General features: G+C 31.7%; 2 protein-coding genes and 1 long non-coding RNA gene across 7 annotated transcripts in view; 2 read left to right on the plus strand and 1 right to left on the minus strand.

The window, feature by feature from the left end:
* The window catches only part of LOC127734359 (probable E3 ubiquitin-protein ligase HERC1), an 83,017-nt gene extending 82,143 nt beyond the window's left edge, over positions 1-874 (minus strand). For both annotated transcript variants that reach the window (XM_052244196.1, XM_052244195.1), the window contains exon 1: positions 762-874. The gene's annotated coding sequence lies outside the window, so the exon portion shown is untranslated. The remainder of the gene's footprint in view (positions 1-761) is intronic.
* A 38-nt stretch (positions 875-912) lies between these two features.
* LOC127734366 (glutaredoxin-like protein C5orf63 homolog) lies at positions 913-7,569 on the plus strand. Of its 4 annotated transcripts, none has more exons than XR_007997535.1 (3): positions 913-995; positions 2,255-2,434; positions 6,939-7,073. XR_007997535.1 is itself a non-coding variant. In XM_052244202.1 (3 exons), exons 2-3 carry the CDS (start codon positions 2,261-2,263, stop codon positions 7,107-7,109), a joined length of 345 nt encoding a protein of 114 aa, XP_052100162.1. In that variant the 5' UTR covers positions 924-983; positions 2,255-2,260; the 3' UTR covers positions 7,110-7,569. The 4 variants fall into 4 exon arrangements, 1 of the variants encoding a protein (XP_052100162.1); XM_052244202.1 differs by having other exon boundaries at positions 924-983; positions 6,939-7,569; XR_007997534.1 differs by lacking the exon at positions 913-995 and adding an exon at positions 1,307-1,389.
* A 5,344-nt stretch (positions 7,570-12,913) lies between these two features.
* LOC127733513 (uncharacterized) lies at positions 12,914-17,446 on the plus strand. The gene is made up of 3 exons (XR_007997110.1): positions 12,914-12,999; positions 16,137-16,273; positions 17,392-17,446. It is a non-coding gene; the product is annotated as an uncharacterized LOC127733513 (long non-coding RNA).
* Positions 17,447-18,284: the final 838 nt, after the last annotated feature.

The raw sequence follows: 18,284 nt of genomic DNA on the forward strand, positions 1-18,284 counted from the left end.
CCTAACAACAGCTTCGCCCCTGCCAATGAAGTTTTTCAGACCAAGGTGTGCAATTTATGATTCTTGCGCTTTGGATATCATTCATAGGGGTTTATGGTCTAAATTTTCGACATAAAATCATGGTATTAGAAAAACAATGTCAATGAATGGTTTTCTAAACATTGAAATTAGTGTTCTTTGACCCCACTAAATACTAGTAACCCAAATTATTCAGGTCCCTCACATAATCAATCTATCCTACATGCTAGTTAATGAAGCCAGTGTACAGCAGGGGAACATATTGACTTAATTATTCTGCTTAAATAATTACTTGAAAATAAGGAAAAAGGTGTCAAAATTGAAACTGGAGTATAAATGAATGATACAAACTAATTGGTGCTGTTTCTGGTTACAGAAATGAACAAAATCATTTTTTTTTTAATGAAAAGACTTTACAGGACGATTTCAGAGGGCAGGTGGGGATGAAAATTTATAAATTATTTGCCATAATTTGGTCTTCGCATATACATTTTTAGTTACATGTATGGTCTATTGGGGCAAAATGTTGCCTTTATCATGAATGTTTGTGCCTGAAAATAACCTGATATCAATAAGAGCAATTAAATTTTTTATCACTGTAAAATATACTGTCCATTAATGGGATAATACCCATTTATGAGGATCTTTCCCTAATCAAAATGGATCAGATCTTATCTGATTTTTGGTTTTACAATGAGTTTCACCAAGTTTTGCACGTCTTCCCGTTTAATGAGAATACTAACCAGTCACTTTAATTGTAAATGCAGCATTCAGTTAACCTTCAAATGAATTCCGTGCATAATTTTAATAGATGCCTTCCAAAATATTGTTTACAATTTTGTAGTCTGCAACTTTACATGCCGGAAACAGGAATTTTAGTCAATGCGCATGACTACCTAGTGATTTCCGGTATAATACCACGTGTGTTTGTTTACCAACAAACTAAATGAGAGACACCGGACAAGGTCAACATTAAGGTTCATGCGGACCCTTTGGCTAAAATGGCTGCATTTTCACCTCAAAATTTACTCTGAGTACAGACAAACCTGTGTATCTTGAAAAGTTTTAAGGCATAGCATGCCGTAGATAAATAAAATTCAAATATATTTTAGGTTTTAGAAAATTATATTTTTATACATCTAAAAAACATCTAAAATGCAGCATTCAGTTAACCTTCAAATGAATTCCGTGCATAATTTTAATAGATGCCTTCCAAAATATTGTTTACAATTTTGTAGTCTGCAACTTTACATGCCGGAAACAGGAATTTTAGTCAATGCGCATGACTACCTAGTGATTTCCGGTATAATACCACGTGTGTTTGTTTACCAACAAACTAAATGAGAGACACCGGACAAGGTCAACATTAAGGTTCATGCGGACCCTTTGGCTAAAATGGCTGCATTTTCACCTCAAAATTTACTCTGAGTACAGACAAACCTGTGTATCTTGAAAAGTTTTAAGGCATAGCATGCCGTAGATAAATAAAATTCAAATATATTTTAGGTTTTAGAAAATTATATTTTTATACATCTAAAAAACATCTAATAATATAACCTGTATTTGAATAAAAATAGGATACGCGCATAGAGTGCGAACAAACCCAGGGGGCGAATGTGTAGGGTGTGAACTGACCTTATACCTTTATATACATAGATATAAGATGATTCACACGAAGGCTTTGAGAACAGCTCTTTTAGACTTTTGTTGATTTTCAGTTAACTATATACAGTTATGCTATAAAGTAACACTATAATTTTTTTGTAATTACTAAATAGTAAAAAATAAAATATAAATTGTAATGCAAGCTACGCAATGTATTTATGAAACTTTAAATGCATGAACATGTATCAAATTACATGCAATTTGGGCTTGTGAGGACACTGCTTAAGATTTCACCTGTAACCATCTTTTTTTTTCAAGTACAGCATGATTCTCAATAGAAAATCACATTGTCACCTCCTGAACCTTAACAGCACTCTAAGCAACGGAGCTAAAGCAGTACTTCCCTATTCAACATATTACGGCTGACTATAGTACATGTATCTTCTACTCAAGGGAAGCAATCCCATTGCATACTGACAAAGTAAAATTGTTGACTTAGAAGGCTAAAATTGGTTTAATTGGAAAATACATGTATGTGTGCAGCTGTCTGATATGCTGATATATTAACCAAGATTAGTCCTAAGTCACTGTGGTAGCACATGTTATAAAATGAAGCATATATTCTTTGTAGGTAGTCATGGTCATCCTACAGAATTTCATCAGATCATGGAATCTACTTTCAAACTCACCAGTGATAAACATAAGAAAGATGAGCACAGAACAATTACTACCAATACTGACATTATATACCAAAGAAAATTGTTCCCTTTGTGATGAAGCATTAGAGGTTCTTAGACCATACAAGCATAAGGTAAGCGTGCCACTACAATAAAGCTATGTTTGTTCCAATACAGACTTGTATTACTTTTACGGTAATATTGTACTAAAAGCGCGGAAATCACTATGTGATCCGTGTAAACTCATTGACCCTTTAAACAAACTTATTAGTAAAGGTTATCTTATTAATGTTAAGAATAAGATCTTTGAATATTGTTTACATTGGCACTAACATCGATTTTGTCATCAACAAATTAAAACATAACTAAATTTGTATTCTTTTCGATTGGTTTTTGGGATGTTTAAATACACATTCACGTTAATTTTCTATTAAGAGATTGCTTTATCTATATATAACATGATACATATTTATTTTAAGGTTAAATCCTAACGATCCTACTGCCTGTCGATTTTGTCATTGCACAAGTCATATAAATAAGAAGATGTGGTATGAGTGCCAATGAGACAACTATCCATCCAAGTCACAATGTGTAAAAAGTAAACAATTATAGGTCAAAGTACGGCCTTCAACACTGAACCTTGGCTCACTACGAACAGCAAGCTATAAAGGGCCCCAAAAAGACTAGTGTAAAACAATTCAAACAGGAAAACCAGCGGTCTAATCTATATAAGAAACAAGAAACACTTATGAACCACACCAACAAACCACAACCACTGAACAACAGGCTCCTGACTTAGGACAGGTGCATGAAATTGCAGCTGGTTTAAATGTTTTAAAAGCGCCAACCTTCACCCTAACCTGAAACAGTGGTATAAAATTACAACATAAAAAGACACACAATAAAATATCAATTGAAATGGCTTAACTCAATCAAAAAGACAATACACAAAAAAAAGGAAATATACACTGAACGAAAAATTTGATCTATGACACAATATAAATAAAAAATATGTTCAATGTCAAAAAGACAACTTTAACCTAGGACAAAATGGTGTTAACTAAAATAAGGTACACAGGTAAATTGAAATTAATAATTTTGTTGTTAGGAGTACAGAAACATTTTTTACAAAATAAATTTGTTATTCAGAGTACTCGCAGTTACTGAAAGCTAGTTAAAAGCCAAAACCAATTAATAATAAAAATCATGCATCAGAAACTAAAATCAATTAAAACACATCCCAGGCAGGGATTTAGTGTTTTAACGCCATGGACAGTCAAAGAAGACTTAATTCAATGTTTACTTATTTTCTGTTAATATCTCGTCTCACTATTTTTAATATGTACCACCTTTGATAAGTATTTTGTATGACAATAAATTTTCACTTCTGTACTCGTACTCTGAACAACAAATTTATTAATTTTTTTTTTGTATATAGATGCCTTATGTTATGAAGTTTCTGTCTGTCATATGTTCTTTGTCGTTGACCTCATTTTCATAGTTCAGTGATTACTTGAAAAAAAGTTATGATTTTTTGTAATGCCTTATTATGAGAAATAGGATAACTATATTTGGTATGTGCGTACCTTGCTTGATCCTCATGCCTGTCAGACCGTTTTCACTTGACCTTGACCTCTTTTCCTGGATCAGTAAATAAGGTTAAGTTTCATGGTCAAGTCCATATCTCAGATACTATAAGCAATAGGTCTACTATATTTGGTGTATAGAATGATTGTAAGGTGTACATGTCCAACTAGCAGGTGTCATCTCACCTTGACCTCATTTTCATGGTTCAGTGGTTAAAGTTAAGATTTTTGTGTTTTGGTCTGTTTTTATTCGACTGCAAAAGGAAAGGGGCCAAAATTAAGCATTTTTGTAACTTCCAGACAATTACTTGTGTGTTAGTGTATGGATCTCTCTGACATTGTACCACAAGGTTCCATATCACAAAGGGAATGCTGGGATTGATTTTGGGGGTACTTGCCTCAAAATTTTAGGAATTAGGGGCAAAAAAAGGGGCAAAAAACAAGCATTTTTCTAGTTTCATGACAATAACTTGTGTGTAAGTGTATGGATCTTTCTGAAATTGTACTACAAGGTTCCATATCACAAAGGGAAAGCTGGAATTTAGTTTGGGGGTAATTGCCCAAAACGTTAAGGAATAAGGGGCCAAAAATAAGCATTTTTCTAGTTTCCAGACAATAGCTTGTGGTCAAGTGTATGGATCTCTCTGAAATTGTACTGTAAGGTACCATACCACAAAGGTAAGGCTGGAATTGAGTTTGGGGGTAATTGCCCAAAAGGTTTAGGAATAAGGGGCCAAAAACAAGCATTTTTCTAGTTTCAGGACAATAACTTGTGTGTATGTGTATGGATCTTTATGAAATTGTACTACAAGGTTCCATATCTTAAAGGGAAAGCTGGGTTTGAGTTTGGGGGTAATTGCCCTAGAAAGTTTAGGAATTTGGGGCAAAAAAACAAGCATTTTTCTAGTTTCCAGACAATAACTTGTGTTCAAGTGAATGGATCTCTCTGAAATTGTACTGCAAGGTACCATACCACAAAGGGAAGGCTGGGATTGAGTTTGGGGGTGATGAATCATAAGGGGTTCAAGAAATTTGGGGGGGGGATTTTTTTTTCCTTTTTTTTTCTTTAAAATTTTCCATTTTAAGTTGGTTATTTCTGATTTATATATAAAAGCAAATAATAATGATATGGTTTGAATAGGTAAATTAAAATTTTTTAAGTTCTTAGACCACATTCATTCTGTGTCAGAAACCTATGCATTGTCAAATATTTAATCACAATCAAAATTCAGAGCTGTATCAAGCTTGAATGTTGTGTCCATACTTGCCCCAAATGATCAGGGTTCGACCTCTGCGGTCGTATCAAGCTGCGCCCAGCTGAGCATTTTATTTTAACCATATTTTCGAAGGAAAAATCGGGTTATTGATTTGGGGATGTACGGCGGACGGGCGGCTGCCAAACAGTGTCCGTTCAATAACATGAAAGCGCATTGACAAAATCATTTCAAATTTAGATATGTTGTTTCCGTGACTTAGTTCAATTTTCACGATTTTAGCTTTTCTCATTGATGAGTTGTAGACCTTTCAGTAGCAAAAAGTGATATTTTTTATATGATTTATTTTTATTTTGAGTTATTTCCCTTTAAACAGAAATGGTGTAATTAATAAGTATATGGATAGATAGTCTATCAATGATTGTATCTGTTCAATTGATTTTAGTCAGGAGTTGTCAAAAATTTCTTTATAACTATTTTTTTAAGTCATGTGTGTTTTGAAGATAGATGTCACAGTTGTTATGTGGTATTTTATTTTTTGTTGGGTGTGTTAATGTTTAATTTTTACTTGATCCTGTTGGGGGTCCAGATTTGCAAATATCATTTTCATTAGATACTAATCTATTTTTATTAAAGGATATATTTCATTACATTACATTGTGTAGATAAAGTTGTTGACATTGATAGATAAGTTGCAGATATTAGTTTGTGACAAATGAAAGAAAAAGTATTGGGAACTATAAATTGTATATATAAAGTTTGATTCCACTAATTTTTTTGAAGGTAACAAACATGTGGTAATTATCAATCACAATAATAATTGGAGTGACAGATTTATTTGAAAATTTTGTGTTTCCTAAGTGTTGTTGATGATAAGCTCTGTAGGACAGTATAAATATAGTTTGAAATTTACTGTTCATTATTAGACATTTTGAAGATAATTACAGATAAGTCTTATAGATTTTTAAAGTACATTGTATTAAGATATTTTGGAAATTTTTTTTTTCTTTTCTTTGGTAAATTGTTTGAAGAATTTTTTTTTTTGTGGTAGGTTTGTTTGGTATTCTGTATAAACTAATTTTCTGAATGCTATATATATTTTTTAAACTTGATCCTGTTTGGGGGTCCAGATTTGCAAATATCAATTCATGAAGGAAAATCCAGTTCGCTGTCACTCTGACAGCCTCTTGTCTAATACTATATGCAATAGGTCAGATATATTTGGTGTATGGAAATATTTTACAATGTACTCGTCAGTCTGGCAGGTTTTATTTGACCTTGATCTCATTTTCATGGTTCATTGCTCAATGTTAAGTTTTTGTGTTTTGGTCTGTTTTTCTTAAACTATAAGCAATAGGTCAACTATATTTGGTGTATGGAATGATTGTAAGGTTTATATGTCTGTCTGGTAGGTATCATCTAACCTTGACCTCATTTTCATGTTTCCTTGGTCAATGTTAAGTTTTTCCTGGTTAAGTTTGTTTCTTAAATACTATATTTGATAGGTCAACTATATTTGATCCATGGAATGATTATAAAGTGTAGATGTCTGTCTGGCAGGGTTCATCTGACCTTGACCTCATATTCATGGTTCATTGGTCAATATAAAGTTTTCATGGTTTGGTCTGTTTCTTGTATACTATAAGCAATAGGTCAACTATATTCAATGTATGGAATGATTGTAAGATGTACATGTATTTTTTGGTTTGGTTTATCTGACCTTTACATTTTTTTCTTGGATCATGTTAAGTTAATGTGATACTTGTAGTAAAACTTTAGTAAAACGCGAGACATTTCAGCGTGTGCACTCTTGTTTTAATAATATTATAATTCTTTAGTTTCAGCTAGAAGAGGTGGACATAAAGAAAAAGGAAAACAAAGATTGGTTCAATAAATACAGATATGACATTCCTGTGTTTCATTTTAATGGGAAATTTTTAATGAAACATAAAGTAGACTTACAAGTGTTTGAGACAGCACTTAAAGAATATAAAGATACTAATACTTGAGATTATATTGTTTAAAGTACATAAACTGTTGACCCCCCACTTGTTTAGAATGTGTTTTGTTTTTTTCAAATATAAGATGAAAATGATGGAGGACACTTGACTAACTATAAGACTTTAAAAGGATTTTTGATGTTTTTAACTTCAATATTTAAGAACTTAAAAATTTATGGTAAGGGGACTGGTCTGTTCTTAAATACTGTATGTTTACCACTAAATGTCTTTTTTGGGGGAAAATTTGCATGAAATGCAATAAAATCCATTTTGATTATGGCTTGATATTTATATCTTCCAGGGTTTATCACTACCTTTGAGTTGTAAAAAAGTTGCGGCAGTGATTTGAACATTCTTAAGATCATATTAATCCAATGTCATGCAATTTATTCATGATATGTTATATGTACTCGTGTTACAAACTGATGTCTATTTGAAAACTATTTTATTAAAAATTACATAAGTTATGCATCATGTACTAATCAATCTGTTATTTATAAAAAAAAAACTGTACAATTACAAGCAAAGGACAATATAACTTCAATTAAAAATACATAACTTGCCTTAATGTAATCCATTGCTAAATACATATAAGTTTTGACATTATTTGTTACATTATATACTTAATTTATTATGATTCAAGTGTTCAAATTAAACAACAGGATTTAATTATTACTGTGAATAGGAAATACAACCATTGAATAATAGTTTCAACACAGTCATATATACCTCAGACCTAGGTACATACATATAATAATATTGTATTTTATGCGTGCTAGAACACTAAGATGAATTGAATTATAAACTTGCTAGCTAAAAACAAGAAAAATTATTAAAGCAAATTTGATTAACAAATATATGCATAAGAATTTTGATGTATAAGAATAGAATGGAGTGAAATAAAGACAATATATAGAGTAAGTGGTTGGAAATACTCTAGCAATGACCAGAGACATAAAAAAACAGATATGTCTCTGCTATGACAAACACAAGTTCAACTAGAGCTGTCTGCTTAGTGAGACTAATACCCAAGGTACATGCATTTTAGTTGCTGTTTTTAAATTCAGTATTGTGACACATTGATAGTAAAAAAAAAAACAAATAGCAAAATAAGTAAAAAAAACAAATTTAGAAATAAACAGAAATAGAAAATATCCCCCCCGAGTTCATATATTATAGGACTAGGCTCACACCAAAGAGCAAGCTATAAAGGGCACCAAAAATTACTAGTGTAAAACCATTCAAACAGGAAAATCAACGGTCTAATCTATATCAAAACGAGAAACGAGAAACACTTATGAACCACATCAACAAAGGACAACCATTGAACATCAGGTTCCTGACTTAGGACAGGTGCAAACAAATGCAGCGGGTTTAAACGTTTTAATAGGCGCCAACCTTCACCCAACCTGAAACAATAGTGTAACATTACAACATAGAAAGACACACTATAAAATATCAATTGAAATGGCTTAACTCAATCAAAAGACATATTAACAAAAACAAGTGAACATACACTGAACCAATAAATTTGATCTATGACACAATGCAAATACAAAATTAATATTTCAGGGAGGGGAAGTGATTTGGATGTTTTAAAGATCAAGATTTTTAATTTTTAATTGTTGGACAGTATATTCAAAGAAAAGGATTTTAAACAAGGGTAAACATGTTGAATTACAAGGTTGGGTGGTAAATACCGCCCCTAGTATTTACCAGAGGTATTTACTGGTATTTACCGCCCCGGTCAATACTCCTTAAGTGGTCAATACTGGCAAATACTGGTCAATTGAAATTTTTATGGTTCTTTTGAAAGGCTTAACTATCAATTTTTAGTAAAATATTGGTTGATTGAGAAAATTATTTCAAATTAATTCCTTTGGCATGATTAAGTTTTTAAAAAAGAATGATATTGGTATGTTTTATTAACTATTAACATGAATAATGACTAATTTAGTTCTTAAAGGGAATGATGATATTACATACTTTAGGTATATATAAAATTGCTATATCAATTATTTCAACATTTTTAAATCAAGATATTTTTTCTTGAAAAGGTTTGATTTTGACAGGTAAATAGAATTACAGGTGACTGGATTATCAGAGCATTACCTATTATATTGCTAGCAGGTGTCAAAAGTTTAATTACTATAAAAACTGCCCCCTAATCATGCTGATAAATGTTGACAAAACAGAAAACAAATCATAAAAGTTATTTTTGAAGACTGTTTAAAACAATAAATTAATTCCTGACTTTTCAACAAACAATAAATTAATTCCTAACTTTTCAACAGAATGATAAAAATCTTCTAAATGCAGAAAATAGAAGTTTGAAGTATCTTTAATATGCCTTATTTATCCTATTCACTAATATTTTATTCTGATAATCACTGTCAATAGTGTGTTCATACGGAATTTCAATTTATATAAGAAAAGACAACATTAAAGAAAAGTCAAATATTGACTTGGAACTTTTTAATATTTTTATGACTAACAGTAATTGTAGGTAGGGCAAAATGTCACAAGACAGAAATTTACAATTCAGTTTTGCGAGAAGTTTTTCTTTTGTTAAGAAAAGAATAATTTTTCAAACCATTGTTGTTTTTTTCTTAAACTAAATTACATATTATATATACAACAACTTTTGAAGGTTTTTTTATTACACTTGATGAAATTACTGTTAAGAAAACAAGCTGTCATAGTCTCTTTTTAGTGGTGCCAAGAAATATGTCCTTTGTATGATTAATATTTGATAAATCTTCATTTAACCATGCATATATATATATATGTTCATAAACAATTCCATAAACTACACTATGAATTTATCTTATAATGAGACATTATTTCAAGGATCTTCCCTTATATATTCAAAAACTTATTAAGTAATTAATTGTGACTTTCTGTCCTGTGACTATATCTGTCCATTTACCCAGTAATTGACCAGGTAGGGACTGGTTTTTTTAGTATTAATGTTTATTAAATATTCAATTGAACAGTATTTGCCAGTATTGACCAGTATTTGCCAGTATTTACCGGTTTTTACCACCGGCATGGTCAATACTAGTATTGTCCGCTTTTTTGCCAACCTTGTGTTGAAATGTTTCCCCTGTTTTGATCATGATTGAATTTATGTTGAAAGTCTTAGAAAAAGGGTTAAGCAACAAGTATTACATAAAATATACATCATTAATGATCCATGTAAATGTAGTTAAGGTCATATGTACATACATAGGCTATTGTTTTTAGTCCCCTACCGACGAAGTCGAAGGGGACTTTAGGTTTGCACTCTGTCCGTCTGTCTGTCCATCCGTCAGTCTGGCAAATCAGTTTTCCACACTTGTTTTCTTCATGCTTGAAGATATTGATTTGATATTTGGTGTATTGTTTTATCATGACAAGTTACAGATCAAATTCGAATAATGTTCCGGTCTAACGATTTTGTGCAGAATAATGGTCCTTGGACTTAGAAAATTCACTCAAATAATCAGTTTTCCACACCTTTTTTCATCGTGCTTGAAGATATTAATTTGATAATTGGTATATAGTTTTATCATGACAAGTTACAGATCAAGTTCGAATTTTGTTCCGGTCTGATGATTTTGTACAGAGTTATGGTCACTTAGAAAATATACTTAAACAATCAGTTTTCCACACTTTTTATTCTCATGCTTGAAGATAATTGTTATATAGTTTACACCATGACAAGTTATAGATCAAGTTAGCATTTTGTTCCAGTAAAATGAATTTTTAACCGGTAGGGGACTATGTATTGCTATGCAATACTCTCAGAATGCTTCTTTATTTTTTTTATAATTTATTGGGGTGCAAAAGCGTTGTCCGAAGCACATGTTTTATGCGGGGAAGCGGTTTAAAAATGTGCATAGATCAACGTTTTTACAACCCTATAAAATTGTTAAAAGAAGCATTCAATTCTTATAATTACATGTTTATGCTACAACCATGAAATTAAGAGTTATGTCAAGCTTTTCAGTTGTTTTTCCAAGCACTGTTTTAACAAATTGTCACGGATAGCATGTGCAGTCATTACTGTTGCATTTTATACGGAAATGTTATATGATATTGGAGTGTCCGCGATTACTGTCAGCCAATAAAAATTACGGATTCCAATGAAACATACATAATTACATTACATGTATGGTTCATAAAAATCCGTCCTTTTGATTGGCTGAAAGCAATTGCGAGGCATTCCAGTGTTAAATTGTATTTCTCAATAAAATTCAACATTCATGACAGCACGTCCTTCTCATGACAACTTCACAACAGTCATAAGAAAACAAACAAAAACTTTGCTATAACTTGTAGTTTCATGGTAGTAGCAAAAAATGTAATTATAATTCGTATCAAATTTTTAATACTATTGCGAGTTTTAAAAGTTTTAAAAGCCTAAACCCTAACATTTTAAGGACATGCACATTTTAGACAATTTCTGAAATAGTATTAAAACACATTTGTTTTAATTATAAATAGTATAAAATTAATTTCTAAAACAGTGCTTTAAACTGGTCCTTTTCACTCAATACTTAAAAGTTACAACTTCTATATCTGCATTATTGAACTTTTCGCCGACTGCAGAATCATTAGGGGTCCTTTATACTATCGCCATTAACAATGATGTAATTGAGCATTGATTACTTATTGAGGCTATCACCGAGTATCTAAACAAATTTGATTAACTGATATGAGTAGTTATATAAGGCTTAAAAGGGCAAATATATACATGAATACCTTTTGAAATATATAATGGCATGGTCGTTAAATGTCATGTCCTCGAGAATTATGTACACATCCGGTTATGTTGAAATGTTACATTATTACGATCAATGCCACGGTTCCTAGACAATTTGATTGAACACAAGCATCGATATTAGATGTGGAGTTAATAGGCAACTACGTACGATTTTTGTCATCACACTATAAACATTTGAAGTCGGTTTGTTGGAGTTCCTGTCAATATCGTACGTCATGTTCAGGTCATTGTCTAGAATCTATATGATCAACTGATATGTGTAGTAAAGCTTAAAAGGGCTGTAATAACTAAACACAGGACAGGTTTGCTTAAAGAAGTTATTACTTTTGACATTCAGTTTTGTTAAAAGGTAAAAGGTTTGTTGATAGTGTTCCTTGGCAGTTTGGATAAAAAAACATGTACATTGGGGCAGTTTGTGTTTCTACATGTTCTATCTACATCATCCTTTGTTACACGGGTAAGTTATTTGTCTAGCAAATCTCGTTTTGGTCACCTTAACAGATATAGGAGAAAAGTTGAAATCTATAAAATTAATGCATCTTTTGTAGTTTATAAGATTTTGTAAGAATTTGGTATTGCTAGCTATCCAAATGAACATAGCATACTTATTGTCAAAGAAGGGAACTGATTTGGCTTCTATATACACAAACAGTACTCTAAACATTGTGCCATTTTGTATATATTTAATATAGGAATGTTAGTGGACGCGGTAACTATTTGATTTTCTTTATTTGATATTTTTATTTTTACTTTTTATCATGTCGGGCTTACATTACGGTATGCGTTTCCTCATTGTGGAAGGCCATACGGACGGTAACCTATAATTGCTAAAATCTACGTCATTTGGTCTGGTGGGGGTAGTTGTCTCATTGGCTATCGTATACCACATCTTGTTATTTGTATATACATGTACATGATTTCAATTTCTTTTAAAATTCCCTTTGATGCAAGGGAAAATGCAGCAATTGTCAAATTTTCTTTTAAGATTTTTATATGTAAGCGCAATGCATGTGTTAAATCATGTTGCAATTTGGATTTGTCTTTGAAAAGGAATTGGACATGGGAAGACATTCAGCAGTACAAATGATAGCGACCAATCAGCTTCAAAGTCATTAACTCATGTTTATGATGGTAAGTGTTTATCATGATGGGAAATCTACATATCGAGCTTGCTATCGTTTGGTCGGGCTTTATTAACTTCATTGAGGTATAAGCACAACAAAATACGTTGAAGCGTAGTATAAAAGAACTTTACAAGCATAAATAAAAAACGTAGTACTTAAAATGTTTCATATTTTTATTTATCCTTTTAAAAGAAAAACTCGATTGCATACCAGCAGAGATTGGTAACAAGGGAAAGTCTCGTGATATTACGCGGATCTTGAAATGTCATTGAAACTTCACATCGAAAAAATCATTAAAAAATCTTTGAATCAAGCTCAAATTCAAATTCATCCACAAAAGAGGTAAACCTAAACATCGCAACGCCATTCCATTTTAACCGGATTTTCGAAGGAAATATCGGTTATTAAAATGGGGATATACGGCGGGCGGCTGGGCGGGCTAACGGGCGGCTGCCAAACAGTGTCAGCACAATAACATGAAAACGCTTTAACAATTTTTTTTCAAATTTAAAATATGTTGTTTCCTGGGACTTAATGAAGGTCTAGTTCAATTTTGAAGATTTTGCTATTTCTCCTTTTTGAGTTATCGCCATTTTTAATATCCAAAAGTGGAATTTTTAAATATTTTACTCTTGTTATCATGTAATGATTTGCCTTATCTCGCAATAAAAATTGGAGTGACAGATTTATTTGAAAATTATCTATTTCCTAAGTGGTAATGATTATAAGCTATATTATTAGACATTTTGAAGATTATTTATTACATTATTAATTATTTTATATGTAATGTTAGAGTACTATGTTAAACCATAGTTCTGTTCAATTAGATCTGGGAAATATTTTAGCATATGATAATGATTTATTTTCATTATTAATTAGATCTTGGAAATATTTTAGCATATGATAATCATTGGAGTGACAGATTTATTTGAAAATTATCTGTTTTCTGATAATAAGATCTGTATGACTGTATATATAAAGTTTGAAACTTACTAGTAGGACTGTCTAAATGAAGTTTGAAATTTACTGTTCATTATTAAAAAAATTGTAGATAATTAAGTGTCTCTAAATCATATATATTCTTACCTCTACCCCCTTCAATATGAGAATGTGCTTTTATCTTGTAAACGGTCGAGATCCCCACCCCTAAACCATATATATTCTTGTATGGGGCAATAAAACAAATCAAATGAAATATTGGGATAGTCCTCGGGTTCACACCTACCCTCCTTTTTTTTGAAAACTTGTAAATGTGCAAGCTCCCCACCCTGAAACCATATATATTCTTGTATGTTACAATAAAACAAATCAAATGAAATAAAAGGTAAGTCCCCTGGAGTCACCCCCACCCCTTTCTGTTTGAGAACTTGTAAACGGTCAAGATCCCCACCCCTAAACCATATATATTCTTGTATGGGACAATAAAACAAATCAAATGAAATATAGGGGAAGTCCATTGGGGTAACCTCCACCCCCTTCTGTTTGAGAAATTGTAAACGGTTGAGATCCCCACCCCTAAACCATATATATTCTTGTATGGGACAATAAAACAAATCAAATGAAATTTAGGGGAAGTCCACGAGGGTAAACCCCACCCCCTCCTTTTTGAAAACTTGTAAACGGTTGAGATCCCCACCCCTAAACCATATATAATCTTTTATGGGACAATAAAACAAATCAAATGAAAATTAGGGGAAGTCCCCTGGGGTAACCCCCACCCCTTTTTTCTGTATATCAGTTGAATTTTCAATATCTTCATGTCGATATTTGAATTTCATTGATTCTTAAAGATACGTTTTTGCAAGGATTTGTATAGTGAGTCTCACCCAAATCCTTGGTTTTTGAAATCCTCTAAATCATATTTGAAAATTTTTTGAAACTGAGAAAAAAAAATTAAACAAAAGGAATGTCAGTGTTTGAAAAATAATTGTATAGTTATGCTATTTCAATACATGATACGGTCATCACATCAATACATGATATAGTCATTAAATAAGAGTTTTCAATCTCTGGTAATGCATGTATCTGAAATAGTAACTGCCTGCATGCAAAGCTTCAGACAAAAGAGAAAAAAACTCGGAAGGGCCAGTCATGAAGACAAACAGACAACATTACGGTCAACCAAAAAAGTTGAACAGACAAACAATAGTCCACAACGTTCTGCACATAAAACTAAAAATTGAGCAAGACGAAACACGCCAAAATACGGAGGTGAACCAAAATGCTTCAGAAGGATCAGTGTTTCTTGATCCACTAATGACATCAGCCGTGCTACAATTAAAACCCGCTGATATCAGGGTCATAGATGCAGTGTTACTAGTGGACTGGTAAATATAATTGTAATTCAGTGGTTGTCGTTGGTTGTTGTTTGTGATATCTGTTTTTTGATAATTGTTTTACCATAAAACAGACACTTTGTTTTCTCGTTTTTATTGTTTCATATTTGTTCATGTCGGGGCCTTTTATAGCTGACTATACAATGTGGATTTTGCCGATTTTTGAAGACAAGACAAGACAAGACAAGACAAGACAAGACAATTTATTACAACTTAGGCACACGTATGGTGCTACAAGAGGATAACAACTATACATTAACAATTACATAATTATACATTTGCAAGCAAGACACACAATAAATAAATTAGCGATATCATACAGTAGAATTGAAATATACAATATGTGGTTGATTCTTTTGCAATATTTTGAATTGCAACGTGAATAAACATTTATTTTAATACTACATTGTAACATGATACAAATTATGAAAATATCTTTTCTAAATGTCATAAAAACGTGCACAGTTTTGTTAGAACTGGCACATTACAGTGTGACAATCGACCTATAAATTTTAATTGGGAAGGATTCTTTGTGTAATATGTAGGTATGTACCTTTCTCTTAATGACATACTAGTAATTAGTTCATTGGTACATGTAAAAAAAATAATGATATTCGTCACCAATTGTATTTGAATCGCAGTGACGGCATATACGATTCTCTTTTCGTGTATTTGAAGACCGTACGGTGACCTGTAATTACTGGCATCTACGTCATTTGGAGTCGGGTTGGCAGTTGTCTCATTGGCAATCATGTCACAACCTCGTATTTTTATACTGAGTGATTTTTTGTCAAAATTGTTGTTTTAGGTACTATTTCACCACTGGCGAACCTTTCATCTATCTTATTTAGAAACTACGATTCTGGTGTCCGCCCTTATTGTCCAGGGGAGGAAGAAATAATCGATTTGTCAGTGGATTTAGCTGTCCGTCAACTTATTGACCTTGTGAGTACGGTTTAATATCAAAAACGTGAAAAAAATACCGACTTTATTGTAATTTGCTATATTGTATTAACAGACAGATATCAGAAACAAAATTTATACTTACAGCGCACATGCATCTAAAATAGTTAAATTTAAATATAGAACATGAATCAGATTTAAAACACTTTTTAGCTTGGAGACTCGGCAACATGTCATAAGTGAACAATCTTGTATTTTATAAAAAAAAATCACAAATATAATGTTTTTTTACTCTGTTTTTTAATATTTAATTTTTTATTTATGTTTTTTTATATTTAATGATAACAAAAACAGAACTTTGTGAGTATTTTACCGTACAAAAGTGTTCTATTCCATTTTGTTTATTTAATTGTTGTTTCTAATTCTATAATAGTAATTTCATCGCTTTAAAATACTGACTGTATTTTACCTGTAATTACTTATTAATTTTTATAACAACAAAAGTTGTATTTTGTTTGTAGGCAAAGGTTGAATATATATTTTTCAAATGTATGTATAGGTTGAATACACCGAGAAGCATAGTGGTCTCGTGTTAGCATGTCTGCCTTGAGTGGATAAAGTCACAATTCGATACCGCGTTCATATCAAATCAGAACTTAAAATTGGTATTTGCGGCTTCTCATCCAAACACGATCTTTTCAGTAGATCGGTTCGAGGTCATGTAGAATAATGTGTCAGGGTGGACTGTTGCCTTGTAAAATACATTTTAGCATATAAAAATTCTGCTGGTCAGTCTATTACAAATCCGGGTTTACGATCATATCACATTAACATGTTTTATTTCTGAATATGCTTGTATAATATATGCCATTTGACGTACATTCATTAGAACTATCATATGAAGCGTTTTTACAGTTTTTATTTGCCACTGAGCGTACATTTATACTGCTCATTACCTTTTCAATCATATCCAATCTTGTTTGTTTTTTCTGTACATTTTAAGATTTTTTTCAAGCATATAAATTTCACCATGCTAATAATCAAATGATTTTCCTTTGGTGATCTCTTATTCTTATTCCTATTAATTACAACCCAACAATATCGAACCCTTTTGTTGCTTTTCCTTTACATTTATTGTTAAAATATATTTTTTTTTGTAGGATGAACCAAATCAGTTTATCACAATGAATATTTGGATGCGCTTGGTATGTACACGTCATTTAAATCCTCGTTCCTTTTGCCAACCAAGGCCAAAGGTCAGTGCGTCAATTTGAGCCGTTGTCATCGCATGACGTCCGTCGACCGTCCTACATTAAAACAAAATCCTTTAAAACACTGTGTCAATTTCAACCAAATCTGGCCTGCGTCATTCCTAAAAGGTCTACTTATAAAGGCATGTCGATAAATCCGTCGTCCAACTATCATGATCATGATTGTGAATAATAGAACATCGGGGTATAAAAACAAAAAAATATGCAAAAATGTAACACATCAGTTGCTGTCAAACTGTGTGGACATTTGTACACTTTCCTTCATAACTTACAGTAAACCGTAATAGAATGTCAAATAAATATAATAAAATAAGTAAATGTAAAATACTGTATACAAAACATTTAAATAAAAGAACACTCTAACTTGGAAAATGGTACTAAGATAGATGCAGAAATAGACGGTAAAACTTACATTAACATGGTCAATTCAAGATAATCGGAAAATTACAACTTATTATGAATGCGCTTACATAGAAAGAAAACATCGGCTCAAGATTGTTTGCATGCAGTTTCATACAAATACAGTTCTTTTTTCAAGTTTATTCATAATAGAGAATGACACCCGTCAATGCAACATCCAAAGGATTCATACTTTGTGCACTATCAATAGTTTTATACGGTAACTAATATCTTTTATCCTTTTAAACGGTAAGAACAATTTATAAATTTTATGCGTTCAAAGCGCTTTTCTGGATTTACTTTAATCAAGAACCTTCAAACCCAAAACATTTGAAAACCAGGGATGTATAAATACAACAGAAACGCTATGCGTAATATGAACA

This window comes from Mytilus californianus, unplaced genomic scaffold (assembly GCF_021869535.1).
Source record: "Mytilus californianus isolate M0D057914Y unplaced genomic scaffold, xbMytCali1.0.p SCAF_3, whole genome shotgun sequence".
NCBI classification, from domain to species: Eukaryota; Metazoa; Mollusca; class Bivalvia; order Mytilida; family Mytilidae; genus Mytilus; species Mytilus californianus.